Below are 23,136 nucleotides of genomic sequence, written 5' to 3'. Positions count from 1 at the left end.
CTTTAAGCCCTGGTTCACATATATGTGGCCGTGCGGGCCGCGTTTTGGCAGGCACGAGAGCCCATTCCTTTGAATGGACTCCCATGCCCTGTGACACGCAGGGAAGAAGTCCCTGCACTTCTTTGGAAAATGCAGCCCGCACGGGAACCTCAGTTCCCAGTACTGTTGCGTTTTCCAGTGTAGGCGGCATGCCATTAGAAGTTATGGCACCTGCCCGCGGGTCCGCAGTCCTCTGTGCGGGTGGTGCGGCTGCACAGATTTTTGTGTGGATCCGCAGCGGCACCACCCGCACAGATGTGAACCTAGCCTAATGGCTCAGAGTTAGTGAATGTTTACAGCTTCGTGCCGCTACCTCCTGCCCCTTTAAGGCCTCTTTCACACGGCCGGTTGTTCTGCCGCTTCTAAATGCAGGTTTTTTACTTTGAAATTCCAACACTCCTGGCACAGAGATCACTTGTGTTTGTACATTGCGTTTATCTGCCACTACGTTCATTTATATGCAGCTGTGTTTAGCTGCGGTAGTAAATTCTTGCCTTTTCTATAGCAACTGTTTACTTTTTTTTTTTTTTTTGTACTGCGATTAACTGCATTTATGTACAGATAGCATTGTTCCTGGACGCCATCAACTTTAATTTTCCCTAAACACATAAAACCGTATATTATGAAAGCGTTGCTAAACGCAGTGTGTGAAAGGAGCCATAGGCATGCATTGTCTGCATTTAGCTGCCGTAAAGAAAGTTCCTCTAACCGCAGTTAAAGGCTGAAATCTAACCGCCTGTGTGAAAGGGGTCTAAAAAACTCTGGACCTCCAGCAGGCTGCCGTGTTGCGAGAACTTGCCTTTTCCTCAGAGCCAGGGCTCTGAGAAAGAGGCAAGTCCTCGAAACGCATCAAACTGCTGGAGGTCCAGAGTTCCCATTACGGACGCACACGTAGTGCGGATCGGGCCGAGCTGTTCTTATACGATGTACCTTTGACTGTATTGTCATTTTGTGAGTACAATACCTACTTTTATCATTCAATAAATATTTTTTTTTTTTTAAGATAATGCACTAGGCCGGTGCGCCCTCTTTCTGTTTTTCTCTATTCTGATCATGTGACTGCTGTGACTGGCTAGCACATGATCGGAAAGCTCCCAAGTATTTATCTGTGATTTTTCAGTTACTGTGCTGGGAGCGAGCAATAAGTGCATTCTCATCATAGTATACAGTTTGCTTATATATACATACAGTGGGGCAAAAAAGTATTTAGTCAGCCACCAATTGTGCAAGTTCTCCCACTTAAAAAGATGAGAGAGGCCTGTAATTAGCATCATAGGTAGACCTCAACTATGAGAGACAAAATGAGAAAAAAAATCCAGACAATCACATCGGCTGATTTGGAAAGAATTTATTTGCAAATTATGGTGGAAAATAAGTATTTGGTCAATATCAAAAGTTCATCTCAATACTTTGTTATATATCCTTTGTTGGCAATGACAGAGGTCAGACGTTTCCTGTAAGTCTTCACAAGGTTGGCACACACTGTTGCTGGTATGTTGGCCCATTCCTCCATGCAGATCTCCTCTAGAACAGTGATGTTTTGGGGCTGTCGCTGGGCAACACGGACTTTCAACTCCCTCCAAAGGTTTTCTATGGGGTTGAGATCTGGAGACTGGCTAGGCCACTCCAGGACCTTGAAATGCTTCTTTTTACGAAGCCACTCCTTTGTTGCCCGGGCGGTATGTTTGGGATCATTGTCATGTTGGAAGACCCAGCCACGTTTTATCTTCAATGCCCTTGCTGATGGAAGGAGTTTTGCACTCAAAATCTCACGATACATGGCCCCATTCATTCTGTCCTGTACATGGATCAGTCGTCCTGGTCCCTTTGCGGAGAAACAGCCCCAAAGCATGATGTTGCCACCCCCATGCTTCACAGTAGGTATGGTGTTCTTTGGATCCAACTCAGCATTCGAGTTGTGTTTCTACCAAACAGTTCTATTTTGGTTTCATCTGACCATATGACATTCTCCCAATCATCTTCTGGATCATCCAAATGCTCTCTAGCAAACTTCAGACGGGCCCGGACATGTACTGGCTTAAGCAGGGGGACACGTCTGGCACTGCAGGATCTGAGTCCCTGGCGGCGTAGTGTGTTACTGATGGTAGCCTTTGTTGCGTTGGTCCCAGCTCTCTGCAGGTCATTCACTAGGTCCCCCTTGCGTGGTCCTGGGATTTTTGCTCACCTTTCTTGTGATCATTTTGACCCCAAGGGGTGAGATCTTGTGTGGAGCCCCAGATCGAGGGAGATTATCAGTGGTCTTGTATGTCTTCCATTTTCTAATTATTGCTCCCACAGTTGATTTGTTCACACCAAGCTGCTTGCCTATTGCAGATTCAGTCTTCCCAGCCTGGTGCAGGTCTACAATTTTGTTTCTGGTGTCCTTCGACAGCTCTTTGGTCTTCACCATAGTGGAGTTTGGAGTGTGACTGTTTGAGGTTGTGGACAGGTGTCTTTTATACTGATAACAAGTTCAAATAGGTGCCATTGATACAGGTAATGAGTGCAGGACAGAGGAGCCTCTTGAAGAAGGTACAGGTCTGTGAGAGCCAGAAATCTTGCTTGTTTGTAGGTGACCAAATACTTATTTTCCACCATAATTCGCAAATAAATTCTTTCCAAATCAGCCAATGTGATTGTCTGGATTTTTTTTTCTCATTTTGTCTCTCATAGTTAAGGTCTACCTATGATGCCAATTACAGGCCTTTCTCATCTTTTTAAGTGGGAGAACTTGCACAATTGTTGGCTGACTAAATACTTTTTTGCCCCACTGTATATGCAGCTACTTGGCGTTAAAACCTAGCCACTGAGACAACCAGCAGGAAGCGGTTGAATGCCTAGCGGCATAAATTAAACCTCTTACTGTTTTTTTCTTCAATGTTTTAATAGGCAAACACATGAACAGTGGGAATCTATTCAAACTGGAGCACACAGAAGCTGGAGCAGCTGTACAAAGCAACCAATCAGCTTCTATCTTCAACGCATGGTTAAAAAAAGCTTAAAAAAGGTGCATTAGCCTCTTTGCGACATTTAAGCGTCGTGCTTAGCGCAGCCCACTGAAATGAATAATCTCCTAGATTGTAAGCTCCAAGGAGCAGGGCCCTCCTAACCCTCTTGTATTGAACTGTATTGTCGCTGTATTGTCTCCCGTTATATTGTAAAGCGCTGAGCAAACTGTTGGCGCTATATAAATCCTGTATAATAATAATTATAATAATAAGCTGCCCCAGGGGCGGACTAACCATTCGGGGCACTCGGGCACTGCCCGAGGGCCCAGGGTCAGTAGGGGGCCCCATGAGATGCTCCTGGTACCTTTCATAGGCTTTTGTGGGTGTGGTTTGAGTGTGGGCGAGGACACAGGGGCCCCATGATCCTCTATTGCTCGGGGGCCCCAAGAGTTGTCAGTCCGTCCCTGAGCTGCCCGATGGGTGAAGTACAATCATGTTTAAAAAAAAAACAAAAAAAAAAAAACACATACTCCCAACGCCTGATGTCGCGCAAGATAGTGTGAATGGGGGCTTAAAGCGGTATAACACCCGAAACAAAAAAAAATATTATATTGCAGCTTACCAATCATTAGATGTGGTGGCTGCATTAGTTGTCTTTTTTTTAGGCTTTCTGCCCTCTGCTTTCACTTGTTGATCTGATTAGTCACACACCCCCTATATTAGAATGCCCCAGCTTAGGATGAAGGAGCACAGGGGGCACCTTTGGACAGCAGAATTGTTAATATGGGGGAGGGGAGCGTTAGATGGGCTAGCAGATTTAAATAGACTAACAAATTGATGTCAAAGCTAACACTTTATAAGCAATTACAGCAACAGGTTTGTTCATTTAAAGGTTTTACATAAATAAAACACCTGTCAGGGTTAAATGGTTTGTTTCAACCCTTCAACTACTACATCTGCAGGACAGCTTGTCCCGTTGAAAGACTGCAGATTTACTGGCCATATCACCAGGTGAAAATCTAAAAAAAGAAATCTAATGTAGTCATCACATGTAAGAATTGGTAAACTATAATCCATGTTTGCTTTTGAGTTTAATACTGCTAAAGGCCACATGCACACTAGGCATCTAGCCCCAGTACATCCAATTCTAGCGTTTTGGTGTGTCCGGGAGGCACGGGTCATCCAGTACCGCTGCCTGTAGCCTGTCAAAGTCTAGAACAGGCTGAAATATGTTGAAGGTATTCTGCATTATATGCATATGTCCCTGAATGCATAGGGCCCTAAATGCAAGTTGTACTTGGTACAGCCTGCAGCTACAGCGTATTTCAGCAAATCATAGACTGACGGGCTGCCGCCACTTGTCGCTGGATATTGCACCTGTGCCTCCATGCTGCAAGAAAGCAGGGCTACACGCCTCGAAGGTAATGTGGTACAAATAGATGCATTTCATGAGATTTATTAGCACAACTGAGCTTTTTTTCCTGGAGTATAATAAAAAAAATATACAAAAATACTATACATTTCCAAAATGTCACTTACGAGTGTCCTGTGGCCGGAATAAAGTATATACAGCAGTGGACTCTGGAGTCTGGAATTCTCTTCTTACGGTTTATGTTCACCTCTTCCTGAAGGTACTTCTCATACTGGTCATTAATGAACTTCATAATGGGCATCCAGCTATAGTGATAATCAAACGGTTATTATAGGAATCATATATACAAGCCATTAAAGTTACTGTAAATGCATTTTTTAAAAAACAAAACAGATTTATACTTACAGTGCATCCAGAAAGTATTCACAGCGCTTAACTTTTGCCACATTTTGTTATGTTACATTCTTTTTCCAAAATGGATTAAATTAATTTTTTTTCTCAACATTCTACAAACAATTCCCCATAATGACAATGTGAAAGAAGTTAATTTTGAAATCTTTGCAATTTATTAAAAATGCTCAATACTTTGTTGAAGCACCATTAGCACCAATTACAGCCTCAATTCTTTTTGAGTATGATGCTACAAGCTTGGCACACCTATTTTTGGGCAATTTCTCCCATTCTTCTTTGCAGTACCTCTCAAGCTCCATCAGGTTGGATGGGGAGTGTCGGTGCACAGCCATTTTCAAATTTCTCCAGAGATGTTCATTCGGGTTCAAGTCTGGGCTCTGGCTGGGCCACTCCAGGACATTCACAGAGTTGCCCTGTAGTCACTCCTTTGTTATGTGGGCTGTGTGCTTAGGCTCGTTGTCCTGTTGAAAGATGAACCGTTGCCCCAGTCTAAGGTCCAGAGTGCTCTGGAACAGGTTTTCATCAAGGATGTCTCTGTACATTGCTGCATTCAGCTTTCCTTCGATCCTGACTAGTCTCCCAGTTCCTGCCACTGAAAAACATCCCCACAACATGATGCTGCCAACACCATGCTTCACTGTAGGGAAGGTATTGGCCAGGTGGTGAGTGGTGCCTGGTGTCCTCCAGACTTGATGCTTGGCATTCAGGCCAAAGAGTTCAATCTTTGTTTCATCAGACCAGAGAGTTATGTTTCTCATGGTCTGAGAGTCCCTCAGTTGCCTTTTGGCAAACTCCAGGCGGGCTGCCATGTGCCTTTTACTGAAGAGTGGCTTCCGTCTAGCCACTCTGCCATACAGGCCTGATTGGTGGAGTGCTGCAGAGATGGCTGTTCTTCTGGAAGGTTCTCCTCTCTCCACAGAGAAATGCTGGAGCTCTTTCAGAGTGACCATAGGGTTCTTGGTTACCTCCCTGGCTAAGGCCCCTCTCCCTTGATCGCTCATTTTGGCCGGGCGGCCCACTCTAGGAAGATTCCTGGTGGTTCCAAACTTCTTCCATCTACAGAGGAGACCACTGTGCTCATTGTGACTTTCAATGCTGCAAAAATTTTTCTGTACCCTTCCCCAGATCTGTGCCTTGATACAATCCTGTCTCGGAGGTCTACGGACAATTCCTTGGACGTCATGGCTTGGTTTGTGCTCTGACATGCACTGTTAACTGTGGGACCTTATATAGACAGGTTTATGCTATGCAGAGCAATACAAAGAAGCATGCTGGTGCTGACAGGGGAGAGATCTCTATTGTTTACACACAAACCTCTCCTGTTGATCGACAGCTGTAGCCACCAATGGCGTATATATACACACACGATTTTGCGCAGCCCTGCCGCCCTGTGGCAGTAGTTCTGCTATAGGGCAGAAGGGAGCTGGTTAAGAAATGGTTGACTTACCAGTTTTCATTATTAATGTGGTCCCCAAATCCAGGAGTGTCTATGACTGTCAGTTTCATCCGAACCCCTTTTTCTTCAATTTCTAAAAAGAAAATCACAGGGTAACACATTAGACAAAATTTGTAGTTTTATTGTTATCTCAGAAGATTAACAGCAATGTACATTAACACACAACACCTTCCTGTGATTTTAGTTCAAGAAGAAAAATCTGACTGTTTGATACAAGTCATGGAACTTAGCACTTCATCCATACTGAAAGACTGTTTGAGATGAACATCATGCGAAATGTCCTACTTGTCCTTACCTGCATCCCTGGGGACCTGCGGTGTTTACTCTCCAGTCATTTATTTAGGACCCATTTACAACTGAGAGTTTACAAACTCAGGCAGAATCGATGCGATTCTGCCCATGATCCCAAAACGCTCTGCAGAAATGACAATTTGTTATTTGTGCAGAGCATTTAGGGATCGCAGGCAGAATCGTGATGATTCTGCATCAGATCGCCAATGCTCAAGTGTGATAGGGATCTTATTTACAGTGGATATAAAAAGTCTACACACCCCTGTTAAAATGTCAGGTTTCTGTGATGTAAAAATGAGACAAAGATAAATCATTTCAGAACTTTTTCCACCTTTAATGTAACCTATAAACTGTAAAACGCAGTTGAACAACAAACTGAATCTTTTTTTAGGTGGAGGGAAGTAAAAATAAAAAACTAAAATAAAATGGTTGCATAAGTGTGCACACCCTTAAACAAATACTTTGTTGAAGCACCTTTTGGTGTGATTCCAGCACTCAGTCTTTTTGGGTATGAGTCTATCAGAATGGCACATCTTGACTTGGCAATATTTGCCAACTCTTCCTTGCAAACACACTCCAAATCTGTCAGATTGTGAGGGCATCTCCTGTGCACAGCCATCTTCAGATCACACCACAGATTTTCAATTGGATTCAGGTCTGGGCTCTGGCTGGGCCATTCCAAAACTCTAATTTTCTTCTTGTGAAGCCATTCCTTTGTTGATTTGGATGTATGCTTTGGGTCGTTGTCATGCTGAAAGATGAAGTTCCTCTTCATGTTCAGCTTTCTAGCAGAAGCCTGAAAGTTTTGTGCCAATATTGACCGGTATTTGGAACTGTTCATAATTCCCTCTACCTTGACTAAGGTCCCAGTTCCAGCTGAAGAAAAACATCCGCAAAGTATGATGCTGCCACCACCATGCTTCACTGTGGCTATGGTGTTCTTTGGGTGATGTGCAGTGTTGTTTTTGCAACATATCTTTTGGAACTATGGCCAAAAAGTTCAACATTGGTTTCCTCAGACCATGACACACATTTTCCCACATGCTTTTGGGAGACTTCAGATATGTTTTTGCAAAATTTAGCCAGGCTTGCATGTTTTTCTTCATAAGAAAAGGCTTTCGTCTTACCACTCTACCCCATAGTCCAGACATATGAAGAATACAGGAGATTGTCACATGTACCACACAGCCAGTACTTGCCAGATATTTTTGCAACTCCTTTAATGTTGCTGTAGGTCTCTTGGCAGCCTCCCAGACCAGTTTTCATCAATTTTGGAGGGACGTCCAGTCCTTGGTAATGTCACTGTTGTGCCATATTTTCCCACTTGATGAGGACTGTCTTCACTGTGTTCCATGGTATATCTAATGCCTTGGAAATTCTTTTGTACCCTTCTCCTGACGGATACCTTTTAACAATGAGATCACTCTGATGCTTTGGAAGCTCTCTGCGGACCATGGATTTTGCTGTAGGATTCGACTAAGAAAATGTCAGGAAAGACCTACTAGAACAGCTGAACTTTATTTGGGCTTAATCAGAGGCACTTTAAATGATGGCAGGTGTGATTGCTTAATTCTGAACACAGCTACATCCCCAGTTATAAGAGGGTGTGCACACTTATGCAACCACATTATTTTAGTTTTTTATGTTTACTCTCCCCCCCCTAAACGATTTCAGTTTGTTTTTCAATTGAGTTGTACAGTATATAGGTCACATTAAAAGGTGGAAAAACTTCTGAAATTATTTATCTCGATCTCGTTTTTTTTACATCACAGAAACATTTTAACAGGGGTGTGTAGACTTTTTATATCCACTGTATACCCAGCTTATATGATTTTTTTTTACCTACTTCTAGAATCCATTTATTGCAAAGAACACATGTGTGCAAATGTAAACCCTTGTAAAACAACCCATTCTCTTTACAATATAAATTATAGGCAAAACATTTGTGTATAGATAAAAAAAAAAATTATATATATATATATATATATATATATATATATATATATATATATATATATATATATATATATATATATATATATATATGAATAGCTTTTTTTCCCATTTTTTTTAAGTGATCACATTCCCTCTGTTCTCAGCTGCATAAGAAATAGGGGAGGAGAAACAGCAGCACACTGATCTTTCCAGTAAATGGCTGTTCAGGAAGGGAGTGTCAGCACAAGTCTGATCATTGAAATGGAGCACACTGAGTTCCCAGCACAGCTAGAGAACTGGCTGTGCTCTCATGCCTAGTGTGGTCAGTTTTTAATAGGAGAGCAGAGGGACTGGTAGGAACACCAGGGATTTCACACAAGAAGCAATACAAAGAGAACAGGATGCTTTTCATACAAGTACATGGAACAGCAGGCACATATCAGGAATATGAATTGTTGGGTTTACATATTCTTTAAGGCCTGGTTCACACTGGGGCGATTTCAGATGTTACATGGGTCGCACAGAACTGCATCACAATGGAAATCTTATTAATTTCAATGGTGCCGGTTTACATCAATGCAACACAGCTGTGATGTGATTTTGGGGAAGGGTCCTGTGTTACTTTTGGGGCAATACCGTGCAATCATGTACCCCATGGACATCAATGGAAATGCAAATAAAATGCATTTTCGTGAATTTTTTCTGTAATCCCTGTTTATTAGAATTTTTTCAAGACAATCATACAGGGTAGATTGCAGGTCAACAAATTATGCCCATAGGCCAGATAGCGTACATCAAATGATATACAAATCAAAGTCTAACCTGCAAGCAATAAGGACATACATAGAGAAGGAACATATTGAACATTTTCTATAACCTCCTCCTGTACAAAGAGTAACATACAGGACCACATCCAGCAAAAAAATAAAAATAAAAAAATAAATAAAGTCATCAGGACAAATAACAATAAATTGTAAGCACAATGAGGGTACACCTAATAACCATTCTTTGGAGAGTAACCATCCCCGAAAGAAAGTGTTTAGAGAGAATGAGCACCTCAAAATCCATACTGAACATAAAAGAACAAACCGTGATAGGGTGTGGCTATTAACATCTTCATGCATTTTGATGTGCATCAACCCACCCCCACCCGCCAGCTATTCTCCTTCTCCTCCAGAAATCACAGTAGTAATAAAATCGTGTCAAAAACACATCAAGTCATACTGCAGTTGCACTAGTGCATTGGAAATCGGATGAAACTATAGTTGCACTAGTGTGAACTAGGCCTAGCTATGCGAGAAAACACAAACCTTCCTTTATAAAAAGGTAAGACTGCCAAAAATATGGAGAATTATACACATCAATAACTGTTTTTGCAGGAGTCCACCACAAAATCCCGTAGAGATTACGTCCACTTATCTGCTGGAACAGAAAGAAGGGACTTAGGCTGTATGCACATGGCCGTATTAAAATACTCTGGATCTGTCTGCCTGAAACTGGCAGAAAAATCTAGTGAAAAAAAAATCTTTGTTTTGGCACATTATTACATATATGTTTTTAGGTGTATAAAAGCACATGTACATAAACTCATTCAACTGGGTAGAATATTCATTTACTCTAGCCACTAGAATGAATTTACGCAAGTTACATAGTTAGTCTGGCTGAAAAAAAAAAAAAGACAAACGTCCATCCAGTTCAACAATTAAAAAAAAATTTGAAAAAAAAAAAAGTTAAAATCCTACACACTCAGTTGATCCAGAGGAAGGCAAAAAACCGAGCAAAGCATGATCCAATTTGCACCTGCAGGGAAAATAATTCCTTCCTGATCCCATGAGAGGCAATCGGATATTCCCTGGATCAACTTTACCTATAAATGTTAGTATCCAGTTATATTCTGTGTATCCAAGAACGAATCCAGGCCTTTTATAAAGCAATCCACTGAGCTGGCCAAAACCAACTCTTGAGGGAGTCTATTCCACATTTTCACAGCTCTCACTGTGAAGAAACCTTTCCCTGTTTGGAGATTAAATTTCTTTTCCTCCAGATGTAAAGAGTGCCCCCTTGTCCTCTGTGATGACCTCAGGGTGAATAACTCTACACAGAGTTCACTATATGAACCACTGATGTATTTATACATGTTGATATCAACCCTTACTCGCCTTTTCTCAAGAGAGAATTCAGTTCCTCTAATCTTTCCTCATAGCTGAGCTCCTCCATGCCTCTTGTCAGTTTGGTTGCCCTTCTCTGTACTTTCTCCAGTTCCCCAATGTTCTTTTTGTGAATTGGTATATGTGTAGAAATTACTCCAATAAGCTCCTCTCTGAACACAGGTTTGGAGCATTTCTTTATACTCTTCAACACTGCTCTAAAATACGAACCTAAAAGGCCAAAACATGCCTGGACACCTTGATTAAAATACAGCTCCACTCAGAGGCATAAAAGAGAAATGAAAAATGGCTGTAAAAGCAGCTTTCTGCCCATGTACATGAGGCCTTAAAATTCCTTGCCTACCATGCACCTCAATAGGTTCCAGAGGTACAAGTACAATTAATAACTGAATAATCCTAATGACTGCTATACCTTGGGGCGGTTATGGAGGCCTCCAGGGAAAACAATTACTGTTCCTCATTTCAAGATTATCCACCAAAACATCTAAAAACGAAGGGAAATCCCAGAGAACAGCCGGGTTAGGAAGCCTAGCATATCCCTTAATGCAGCTCCTAGAGAAGGCATGAAAGCTGCTAAACCAATTATGTAGTCTACTAATCCAAGGGCAAGGGTAACCTGTCCCTGAGAACGGAGGATGCACAGTTATACAACTGAAAAGGTCATGGTGGACCTGCACATACATATTGAGAATGTCGGAGTGTGGTCATATTGGAAGAGGTATCAATAGTCTGATATTTATTCTTCTCCCAAGAGAAATATTCTGTGGAAACATATGATTCCTGCCGCTAAGAGCAAATAAAACTGCACCACTGCCTGCCAAGGAGTTTGGCAATGGGCATTAAGAAATAGATTAGTGAAATCGTAAGGAACATTTAATGATTACTTGACTTAGAAAAGCGTGTAATAAGATATATTTCTGGATAAGCACTATTTCACAACATCCATGTCACAAGGTTAACACCTGCAATGTCCTGAACTGCAAACTAGAGCCCATATCAAACTTATCTCTACCTGGAAGGATCTGTGTGACCTTCATCTAAAGGTTGTGGAGATACATGTCCAGAGGGAGGTGTGGGGCATATGTCATACACACCACAGCTGAAGGCTTTAATGTGGAATCTGATCCAAACAATTAAATCAACCGTATCACCTATGTCTTCCATTGTTCTTTTCTTTATATATCCTTCCTTTCATTGTACTCACCCGGTGATCCTGCCAGTAATGGACTTTCTATCCCAACATTCCCTGGAGGACTTAGCTGAAACGCCTCTAAGTGTAGACTGTATGACAGATTTAATGACTAAAAAAGGAAGTTTAACAACGCACATCTTCAAAAGGACAGAGAGGCTCATATGGGTAAAGTGTGCAGAGCGCCTCATCGCCAGATGGTAGAACTGAAGTGCGAATGAATGTCGGCTGGCCAGTAAGGAGTGCTCGCGATAAGGAAAAGCGCCTGGTGGAAAAGCCTGGCTGATTCACTGGAGAGTCCGGAGTGCCATCCACGGTGTCTGACGTCATGGGAATACGACGCATTTCTGAGCATGCGCAGGGTCCGATGTGTACACACACACACACACACACACACACACACACACACACCTATATATTATATATATATATATATATATATATATATATATATATATATATTTATTATACACACATACGTATGTATATGTATACACATCATTTACCATTTCCATGTTCATAATGTTTAATATACATCCATAGCAGGTTGTGAAACACCAGCCAAGTCATTATACCGTCATATTATTTTCCACATGCTTATTTGTGTTTATTTCATTCATCTTATCATTCACTAATTATTCATCATCCATTGTTTATTATTATTTATATAATTTACATTATTTATATTGTTTAATTATGTTAATTTCACTTTTTTCCATCAAATGTTTTTAAAATTATTAATTTATTGCTAGTCTTATTTGCTCCCATGCATTGTTTTTATATATGACTTTTTTGCTTATATCCAACGTTTCAATTTATGACACCAAGATAGATACCAGTCCGTTGTTTTCTGCCTATTGTTCCCTTTATGCTCTCTAGTCCCTGCCTCCGGTCCGGTCTATCACTCCCCTCTGCTTCATATAAGGCTCCTGTCAACAGTTGTTCTCCCTATGCTTGAAGAAGGAGCGCACCGGTCCACATCGGACCCTGCGCATGCTCAGAAATGTGTCGCATTCCCATGACGTCCGCCACTCCGGACTCTCTGGAGGCTTTTCCTTCTCTCCAGCGCTCCCTACTGCAAGTCTACCATCTGGGGAGGAGGTGCTCTGCACACATTACCCATATGAGCCTGTCATTTTGAAGATGCGAGTTGTTAAAACTTTCTTTTTTAATCACTAAAGCTGTCATGCAGTCTACACTTAGAGGCGTTGTGTTTCTCCCTCTGTTTTTTCTACTTTAGAGTTTGCTTCACTCTACCACAGCTTGCCCTGGTATTTACTGTCTACCCTTCCATCAGGTTTTCATTCCCATATCCATTGATTTAAAAACTATGTGGAATGCATAATCTATTCTCTTGATATAGAAACAATGCTGTCACCCTAGGATGCTGGCTCCAACTAATCCCAATAAAGTGTGCATACTGATTACACATTCAGCATCCGCACTGGCTAGAACCAGTGATTGACAGCTGCTTCAAACATGTGTACTGGCTTCATGTATTTAATGGGGTAGGTTACATCATCAATAAAAGACGTGAACCCACGTCTGTGCTGCAGATGTATAGAGCAGCCTTCAGCAGTGAATTTAAAAAAAGAAAAAAAAGGTACATTTACCAAATTTTTTTTTTTTTTAAAGAAAAGGAGAACCATCTCATGGGGATACAAGTTATTATATACATTTGGGAAGGTTTAGTTATACTTTAAATATTCTGCTTCACTTTGGTTTTGAATCACCGAACAACCAGCTCATTATGTTGATCAGCTCCAGAAGCCCTTATTCCAAGTTGGTAACTACCGAGCCAATGCCTATCACACCAACTGGTCACCGCATGTATTATGTATATAGAAGTAAAACAGATAATAGGGCAAAGGGCTTCCTGGTGGAAGCTCTTCACCTACCCAAATACACTACAGCAACAGAAACAAATAGGACTATGAAATAATGAAGTATGGGTTCACAAAAATCCCATACATACTCACCTAGATGGCTGCAGCATCAATCAAATGCTTCAGCTGCCCCCCCACCGCCTTTACATTGAGAACTGAATGTTCAAAGACCACTTATTACTCAGTTCTAGGTCATCAGTGAGCAGAGAGTCGATGACTTACTCCTATGGAAAGGACACTGCTACTTGGGAAAGGCCATCAGGCTAACTGGACGCAAGCATTCCTATTGCATTGAAAAAAAAATAAAAATAAATATATATATCTCACTAAAATTGTGGAGATTTCATAATGGCTTGGTGGTTAGCACTTCTGCCTTGCGGCATTGGGATCCTTGGTCAGAGTCCTTGTTTCATCCTAATACCTAATGGCAGTCAGGGTGCCATTGTCTAGCCTGTAGAGGTCTGTGCGTCCTTCCCTGGATATGCCTCCCCAGACCATCACTTACCCACCACCAAAACGGTCATGCTGAACGATGTTACAGGCACCATAATGTTCTCCACAGCTTCTCTAGACCCTTTCATGTCTGTCACATGTGCTCAGGGTGAACCTGCTCCCATCTATGAAAAGCAGAGTGCACCAGTGGCAGCCCTGCCAATTCTGGTGTTCAATGGAAAATGCCAATCGAGCTCTAAGGTGCCGGGCAGTGAGCACAGGACCCACTATAGGACATTGGGCCCTCAGGTCACCCTCATGAAGTCTGTGTCTGCTTGTTTGGTCAGAGACATTCACACCAGTGGCCTGCTGGAGGTTATTTTGTAGGGCTCTGGCAGTGCTCATTCTGTTCCTCCTCGCACAAAGGAGCAGATACTGGTCCTGCTGATGGGTTAAGAACCTTCTACGGCCCAGTCCAGCTCTCCTAGAGTAACTGCCCGTCTCCTGGAATCTCCTCCATGCTCGAGAGTGTGCTGGGAGACACAGCAAACCTTCCGGCAATGGCATGTATTGATGTGCCATCCTGGAGGAGTTAGGCTGCCTGTGCAACCTCTGTAGGGTCCAGGTATCACCTCATGCTACCAGTAGTGACACTGACCCTAGCCAAATGCAAAACTAGTGAAAAATAGTCAGAAAAGAGGAGTAGGGAAAAAAATGTCAGTGGTCTCCACCTGTAAAACCATTCCTGTTTTGGGGGGTCGTCTCATTGTTGCCCATCTAGTGCACCTGTTGTTAATTTCATTAACACCAAAGCAGCTGAAATTGAACAACAACCCCCTCTGCCATTTATCTGACCAGATCAATATTCCAGGAGTTTAACTGACTTGATGCTATACACTGATTAAAAAGGGTTCCTTTATTTTTTTGAGCAGTGTATATATGAGATAGATAGATAGATAGATAGATAGATAGATAGATAGATAGATAGATATAATAAGAATGCATTCACAGCTTACCCTAGCAGCTTATCTACTGATCACTATGCTTTATACAATAACAAAAATAGAGCAAACATGTAAAAATTTTAGTCACATCAAAAACATCTTTAGGTAAATGCATCAAAAAGCCAAACCACCTAATAAAAAGAAACCATACTCTCTCTTTAATACCTGGGAACATACCATTCTAAGTTCCTCATATCCCCAGGCATACACAGCAGTAGCTTTTTCAGCACCTGCTGTCTCAGAACACGTCATACATTTAGGTGAAGTCTGCTTTGTAATGGTGCACAGAGGGAAAGATTTGTTGCTGCTTTTAGAGCAAGTCAATGGACAAAGCTGTGCCACAGAAGGCGACACCACATATGGAAATCTATACACTATTTAAAGTAAGTTTTTTTTGGGTTAAAATAACAAACATGTTATACTTACCTGCTCTGTGCAATGCTTTTGCACAGTGCAGCCCCAATACTCCTCTTTTTGGGTCCCCTGCTGGTGATCCTGGCTCCTCTCCCCCGCCAAGTGCCTTCATAGCAAACCATTTGCTATGGGGGCACTGGTGAGTTCTCGATCCCGAGCCGGCTCTGTGTGTCCATAAGACACATGGAGTGGGGCTCGGCCCCGCCCCCCCTTCCTCATCACTGGCTCTGACAGCAGAGGGAGCCAATAGCTCTCGCTGCTGTATCCGAGCCAATGAGGAATAAGAGAGAGGAGGGAGCCTCGGCTCTCTTGCACATCGCTGGATCGAGATAGGGTTCAGGTAAGTATTTAGGGGGGCTGTGGGGGAAGCTGTATGCAGAAGGTTTTTTACCTTCATGCATAGAATGCAGTAAGGTAAAAAAAAAAAAAAACTTCTACCTTTACAAACATTTTAAAATGGCTGAAAATGCAGTATGTGTGTTCCTTACTATGGTTCATCAAAATGCTACATGCACCAATATATAAATACAAAATATACAAAAAGAATCCACTATCTCTTAATATTACATTATAGAATGTGCAATGTAAAGCAAGTGAGAGAAATGGAGGAGCATGTGAAATGACTTTCAATTTAATATGGAACTTCAGGCAACACAATTTACATTCTTATATTCAAATAATATTAGAATCCAAAAACGATATATTTACGTTTAGACACTTTAGTGATTGATACACTCCTGCAACACTGCTTAGCCACCTCCTGAATGCCTGTTTTTTATTTTAGCAAACGGCAGTTTACAATGTGGCTAATGTGTTGAAACCATGCAGCAAGCGTTTGGCTGGCAGACATAGCCCCACTGACTTGAAGAGCTGAGTTTGACAGGCAGTGCTACCTGTCAACTTGACATACCATGTTAAATTTGCTGGCTGTGACCAGCATTTTAGACTTTAGATGGGCAGCCGGGAAGGGAAGGAGAGGGTGCTAAAACCATGGCAAAGCCTGTTTATATCGCCCCCAGCCACCCATGTTAAAAAGAACAAACCATAATAAACACAGACCATCAGAACACTTTTCAATCTGTGTCTTCAAACAAATGGAGAACAACTTTTTAATGCACATCTAATACAATGCACTCCAGAAAGATTAGGGCAAAAAATGAATAAATAAATAAAGGAAAAGCAAAATAAATCTAAAACACACCCACCATCCAGAAAGGTGCAAAATACAAGTTCAGAAAGAGTGTACATAGAGCAAAAGCCTGCCATAGTGAGTGACAGTCAAAAAGTCTTTTTTCAGCTATGAAGTTGTGCTAGTAATCTGGCCTCAGGCTGCTCCAATTTTAGCAAGTAGAATACAAGATTTTTGGATCAATCAGGGATGAACACCTGAAACGCAGACTGTGTGGATTCCATTCATCCCTGGGTGCACACTGCCCTACACCTTGTTAGCATTCGGTGCACCGTCTAGCCGCAGCAGCTGTCAGCCTCTCATAGTGTTTTACAGGTTGCCAGCAGCGACATCTGTGCCTTCCACCTGAACCTAAACATCAGAGTCTCATACATCAAGGGCCAGAAGCCCAGTTTGTAGGACTCCTAAGATGCATCAAGCAATGAAGCCTTTACACCACTAGTCTGGGGGTGATGAATAGGTAGGATCAGGATTGTTGGCTGTTAAGGCTAATGGTCGGGTCAGAAACTGGCCAACTTTGGGCACATGTGTACCACTGTCTGTTCAACAGAAGCCGATCTAATGGCTGGCTTCTGTTGAATGGTCTTACTGGAAAACCAGCATTCAATAAGCGCTTTCAGCCCACACCCTTTTCATTTTTACTGAAAAGCTGAACTAATCCTTTAAAGCACACAGCCCTAAAGAGCCCACAGCCAGTTGGCATAATAATGTTCTGATACCCAACCTTAAAGTGTTATTAAACCCACAACAGTAAAATCAGTCTGTATATGCAGTAAAGCATGCTTGTTATACTCACTGTGGAACCTAATGGGTTAATCCTCTGCATTGTGTAAAAAGGCTGTTTGATCCTTTCTTCTCTGTTCCTCCCCTTTTTCAAGCGACCACCACTTATCTCCAGACTGAACTGTAGGCCTGCACATGCTCAGTTTAGTGTATATTGCTAAAGAGGTTTTTTTTTTTTCTTGGGAGAGTGCATGTGATCAGCATAGGGCCAATCAGAGGTCAGGGGAGTTCCATCCTCCTAGAGAAGAAAATTCCTCCTGCAAGCTTTAACCAGTGCTCTGCTGGACACAGATAGAAGTCACAAGTGCTCTAACTGCTGATGAGAAAAGGTATTTAGCAGTTTATATTTACTAAAATAATTGCACTTCCATGTTCTGTGTACTGTGGGAGACCAGATATAGTGAATGCAGGGTCCTGGCTTTAGTAACACTTTAAGGCTCCGTTCACATCTAGGCTATTTGTATTGCATTCCCAAAACACTCTGCAAAACTGACAAACTGCACCATGCTTCTTCAAGTACCATTCATTTTTTGGCACATAAATGCGGGTGCAATTCTGCAGCGATTGTTGTGCATTTAATCGCACTGCAGTGGCACAAACCACATCGTGCAAAGCTTGTCGCCCCAATAGAAGTTCCCGCTCTGTTAGGGTGACAAGCTGCACGCAACAAATGCAACTTGTCGAGTGACAATCATGGCAGAACCATCCTCACGTTTAGGAGCCATTAAAAAGTATGACACTTTAACAAACAAGGTGCGATTTGTCAGTTTTGCAGAACGTTCTGGGGTTGCACACAGAATCTCAGGAATTCTTCCCACAATACAAAACACGTAGATGTGAACGGAACATAAAGAAAATGAGCCGGTTGAGAAGAGAGTCTACAGTAAGGCCCTGAACACACAATGAAAATATCGGACAAATGATCGTCCAGTTTTTTTTTTATTTGCATGTTAGTTTCATATCGATATTCTGGTATTGTACGAGAAAAATTTTCCTGCTTGTCCCTTCGAATACTTTTGGATAAGAGCTGTGTACTCACAGTCAGATTATCATACAATCGCTTCAAAAGCAATATTGTTCATATCATTTTCTGATAAGGAGTACTAGGGTTAAGGCTAGGTTCACACCTATGTAGGCTGCGTTTTTGCACTTGCTTTTTTAAAAAAAATATTATTGCTAGGCAGATTTAAACCGCAAAACACATAAAAAAACACAATACATGCTTTTCTGCAGCGTTTCCATTGAAGCCTACAGAAACAAAACATAACTTTTGGTGTTCAAAAAAGTCCCTGACCCTTTCCAAAAAACGCACCAGGTGAAAACGCGGAGATGTGAACCTGTCCCATAGGAAATCATATTAAATGGACTGTACTGTGTTTCTGCAAAACGCTGCAGCAAATTCTTAGGTGTTAAACTAGGGTAGGTGTGGTAGGGCAGAGCCTTTTATACTCTCCATTTAAATAGGTAGATGGGCACAATCAACTGTTTTAAAGATACCATCTAGGATACACAGAGATGTGCCCTTTCATGCTGCAATCAGATGAGTGCCAATTACAATGAGGACACCCAGATCTCATCTCCTGTAGAGTTGGATGAGAGATGTAATTGTCCATGCTATTTATTATTACAGGCATTTGTACAGCAGTGACAATTTATGCAGTGCTTTACATCCTGTACAGTCACATCCAGGGGCGGACTGACAACTCATGGGGCCCCCGGGCAATAGGGGATCATGGGGTCCCTGTGTCCTTGACCACACTCAAACCACACCCAAGAAAGCCTATCAAAAAAGGTACCAGGGGCATCTCATGGGGCTCTCTACTGACCCCGGGCATTCGGGCAGTGCCCGAATGATCAGTCCACCCATGAACACACCATGAACCCTGCCCTCAAGGAGCTTACAATCTAAAGTCCCTAACTCACATTCATGCATACATACAGACACATACACTACCAACAGTAGTTTCAGTTCTATTACAGATAATGCATATAAGACCACAAGCTCTATTTAGAAATTATTTAAAATACATCAGATGCATTGTAATAGCCCCCCCTATCCTCCACATTTTGGATCTGTCTCCCCGTCCTGTTTCTTACCATGAGTGATACTTTTAATCTCTATAGTTTTCGGAATCCTCTCTTCAGCTGTTGGTTGTACAGATTTTCTGCTGACCTTGGACTTGAAGAGTGTGTTTATTAATGTCGATTTTCCAAGACCACTTTGACCTAAGAAAATGATGAAGATGAACAATTGTTACATATTTAGGACTTCACTACCGTGCACATTTTTTTCCCATGCCACAGAAATAAAAAAAAAAAAAAATAGGCAGTGCCAAGGTGCAAGTATTATAGTGCCTATTATTCCCTCCTTTGGCTATACTTACAGCAATGAGTCTTTTGGGGGCAAGTCTGTGCCATCTTTGTACATGCAGACCCTGCAAGGTTTGTCTGTTTTTCTCTGCTAACTTTCTCTTTATCTGCCTGACTAAAGGGAACTGTTGGCAGGCAGTAGAGGTGAGTTTGGAGGTCATAAGAACTCATCTCTATCTGAACATCAAAATTGTGTTTCTTTTTACACCTATCAGCTGCAGGCCAGGTCATTTCCCGCCCTGCAACGCATGTAAACAAAGGTGCAGGATGCTGATGACATCAATGCCCCTATAGGAACACATGTCCACATTCAACTAAATATGGGCAATTGTTTATTTGTACAAGGACACTTCCCTCACCAGCATCCATCCCCTTTGTTTATAGGTATTGAAGGGTGGGGAATGACCCGACATGCAGCTAACTGGCATAAAATAATAATTATAATTAAAAAAAAATAAAAAAAAAATTTGATGTTCAAATAGAAATCAGATCAGAGGATGTCTAAGCTCAACTCTAGTAATCCGCTAATTCAAATCGTGTCACAGATTTTCAACTGGATTGAGATCAAGCCTTTGACTGGGCCATACTAAGACTTTCCGGTTCTTAGCTGTAAGCCACTCCAGTGTAGATTTTGGCAGTGGCTTTGGGGTCATTGTCCTGCTAGAAATTGAACCTACACTCCTTTTCAGGTCTCGGATGATGGCTTTCCATGCTCAAGCCAAAAAGAAATGACTTCACTTCGTACAAACAAAAATACTTTCTATTCTAGTAAAGTCACTCCTGTGTCTTCATGTTCTGATCACAACTATGAGGCTGATGATCATGAGGCCCATGCACTGCCCACATGTTGGTGTTCTGACTGTTTTAAAGCTGTGCGATTTATTTAAATCTCCAACGGCTGTGGTATTCACTTACAGGTCTGTCATGAATGAATGGCAGCAAGCAGAAAATTCATATCAATGATGTTTGAGACAAGAGAAGGTTAACTTGGTATGTTGCAGGCTGGCTGGTAAGTGAGCTGGGAATTTTTGGTTGTTGTTTTTTGACATGTGTCACATTTTTTGACATGTGTCACATTTGTAAATGCGCCAAGACTAGGGATGCACCAAAATTTCGGTGGCCAAAATGTTTCAGGCGAAAAACACACCTATCGGCCTTTGGCCGATTTGAAAACAAGCACCGCTACAGGTGCTGAAAATAACCCCACCCCTCGCCACCTGCCGCCGCCCAGTGCTTCTCAGCCATACCTGAGAACCCATTTAACAATCCTGGCACTGGGCATAGAGATCAGTGAAGGAAAGATGGCCTCCAATCATCTCTCTGCCCTTGGAGGACCAGAGCGACGTCATTATGTCACTTCCAGTTCCGGCACCTTGTAAACAAGGCCATTTTTATTTTTTAAAGCCCTAGATCAATGCTTTTTTTGATCTAATGCTTTACACTGTAGAGGAGAGATATGGGGCCTTATCGACCCCATATCTCTCCATAAGGAGGACCTTATGGTCATTATATTTAAAAAGGGACAGTGTAAAAGTGTAATTAACCACTTCAAGTCCGGACACTTTCACCACCCTTCCTGCCCAGGCCAAGTTTCAGCTTTCAGTGCTATCACAATTTGAATGACAATTGCGCGGTCATGCAACACTGTACCCATATTAATTTTTTAGCATTTTTTGAGACAGATAAAGCTTTATTTTGGTGGTATTTATTCACCACTGGGATTTTTATTTTTTTTGCTATGTAAATGAAAAAGGCCAAAGTGTTTTTCTTCTAAAATTTTGCAAATAAATAATATTTCATCATAAATCTTGGCCAAAATTTATTCCGTTATCTTTTTAGTAAAAAAAAAATAAAAAAAATAACCCAAATTAGTTTATAACCCAAAATTATAATTTTTTTTTAAATTTTTTTACATTTTTATATTATTATTTATGGGGTTTTTTTCACATACTGTCATCCTAGCAGTACAGTGTCACCATGGTGACACTGTACTACTTGTGGGGGGTGATAAAGATTTTTTTTTTTTTTACACCGATTGCTTTTACACCCATATAGGCTGTAAAAGCAATCATTTCTCTTTCTCTCTGGCTGCATTCTTGCAGCCATTGAGAACTGTGTGAGCTGTGATTGGTTGTGAATAGCCTTGTACCATGTGACCTCTGTGATCATTCACAGATTTCACTAGTAGTAAGCAATGATGTACATGGTGACCGCATACGTAGGCCACACCCACATATGCAAACTGTGTTCAAACCACACATGTGAGGTATCGCATCGAACGTAAGAGCAATAATTCTAGCACCAGACCTCCTCTGTAACTCTAAAGAGGTAACCTGTAAAAAATTTTAAAGTGTTGCTTATGGGGATTTTTAAGCACCATAGTTTGGCACCATTCCACGAGTGTGCGCAATTTTAAAAACATAACATATTGGGCATCCATTTACTTGACGTAACATCATTCTTCATATTTTGCAAAAAATTGGGGTATATATATTGTGGTTTTTTTTAGTCAGTAAAGGGTTTTTTTTTCCACAAAAATTGTGTTTAAAAAATATATTAATTTTTAAAAACTGTCCATTTCGGTTAAGTGCATCCTGAATTTTCGATTTTGGCACCAGAATTCTCTTTTTGGTGCACCACTAGCCTAAACACATGTTAACGCTAGGCAGGTTTAGCACTTGAGTATTAGTTCATTTCAAAGGCCAGAATAAATGATTATTTTGGCCAATGAAATGAATTAACATCCAACCACTTGACGCCTGTAAACGTGCCTAAATGCTTACAAAAGCGCTAGATACTTTTACAAGTGTCAGGCATTTGTACATTTTTTTTTTTTTTTTTAACAGCCTGTGTGCATGAGGCCTAAGGAGGGGTGGGCTCCCTCCAGACATACCTGCTATCAATCTGTCCATTATTGTATATGTGTTTCAACTTTGGAGACGCTTACATTTATAGAGATGACTGCAGTCTACTAGGGTTCAGTGATGTGGCCGTTGCAGCTTACGCATATACTTGGAAATGTGTGCAAATTGGTTTTAATGTGAATTGTTAGAAAAGGTTACTACGGGTTGTTGCAGGCTGGCAAGTGAGCTGGGAATTTTTGTTTGTTGCTTTTTGACATGCATCGCCCTTCCATGTGCTCCTTGCTGCAAAAGGCCAGTTATAGGTTGGGGTGGTTGCCATTTGTTTGTAGCATTCACTTACAGGCCTGCCATGAATGAATGGGCAGCACAGTGGCTAAATGTATTT

At 41.5% G+C, this 23,136-nt stretch overlaps 1 protein-coding gene across 4 annotated transcripts in view; it reads right to left on the bottom strand.

The window, feature by feature from the left end:
- Window positions 1-23,136, bottom strand: part of LOC149452426 (septin-9-like) — a 443,799-nt gene that overhangs the window by 30,993 nt on the left and 389,670 nt on the right. For all 4 annotated transcript variants that reach the window (XM_089689406.1, XM_089689408.1, XM_089689407.1 and 1 more), the window contains 3 exons: window positions 19,615-19,743; window positions 6,218-6,299; window positions 4,527-4,664 (listed from right to left, as the gene is read on the bottom strand). In XM_089689406.1, coding sequence (XP_089545532.1) covers window positions 4,527-4,664; window positions 6,218-6,299; window positions 19,615-19,743 — 349 coding nt within the window. The remainder of the gene's footprint in view (window positions 1-4,526; window positions 4,665-6,217; window positions 6,300-19,614; window positions 19,744-23,136) is intronic.

The sequence above is a fragment of the Staurois parvus genome, unplaced genomic scaffold, assembly GCF_062004578.1.
Source record: "Staurois parvus isolate SC_StPar_1 unplaced genomic scaffold, SC_StPar_1.0 ptg000473l, whole genome shotgun sequence".
Taxonomy (NCBI): Eukaryota; Metazoa; Chordata; class Amphibia; order Anura; family Ranidae; genus Staurois; species Staurois parvus.
Note: the sequence above shows the minus strand (reverse complement) of the source record. Positions and strands in the feature narration are given on the sequence as shown.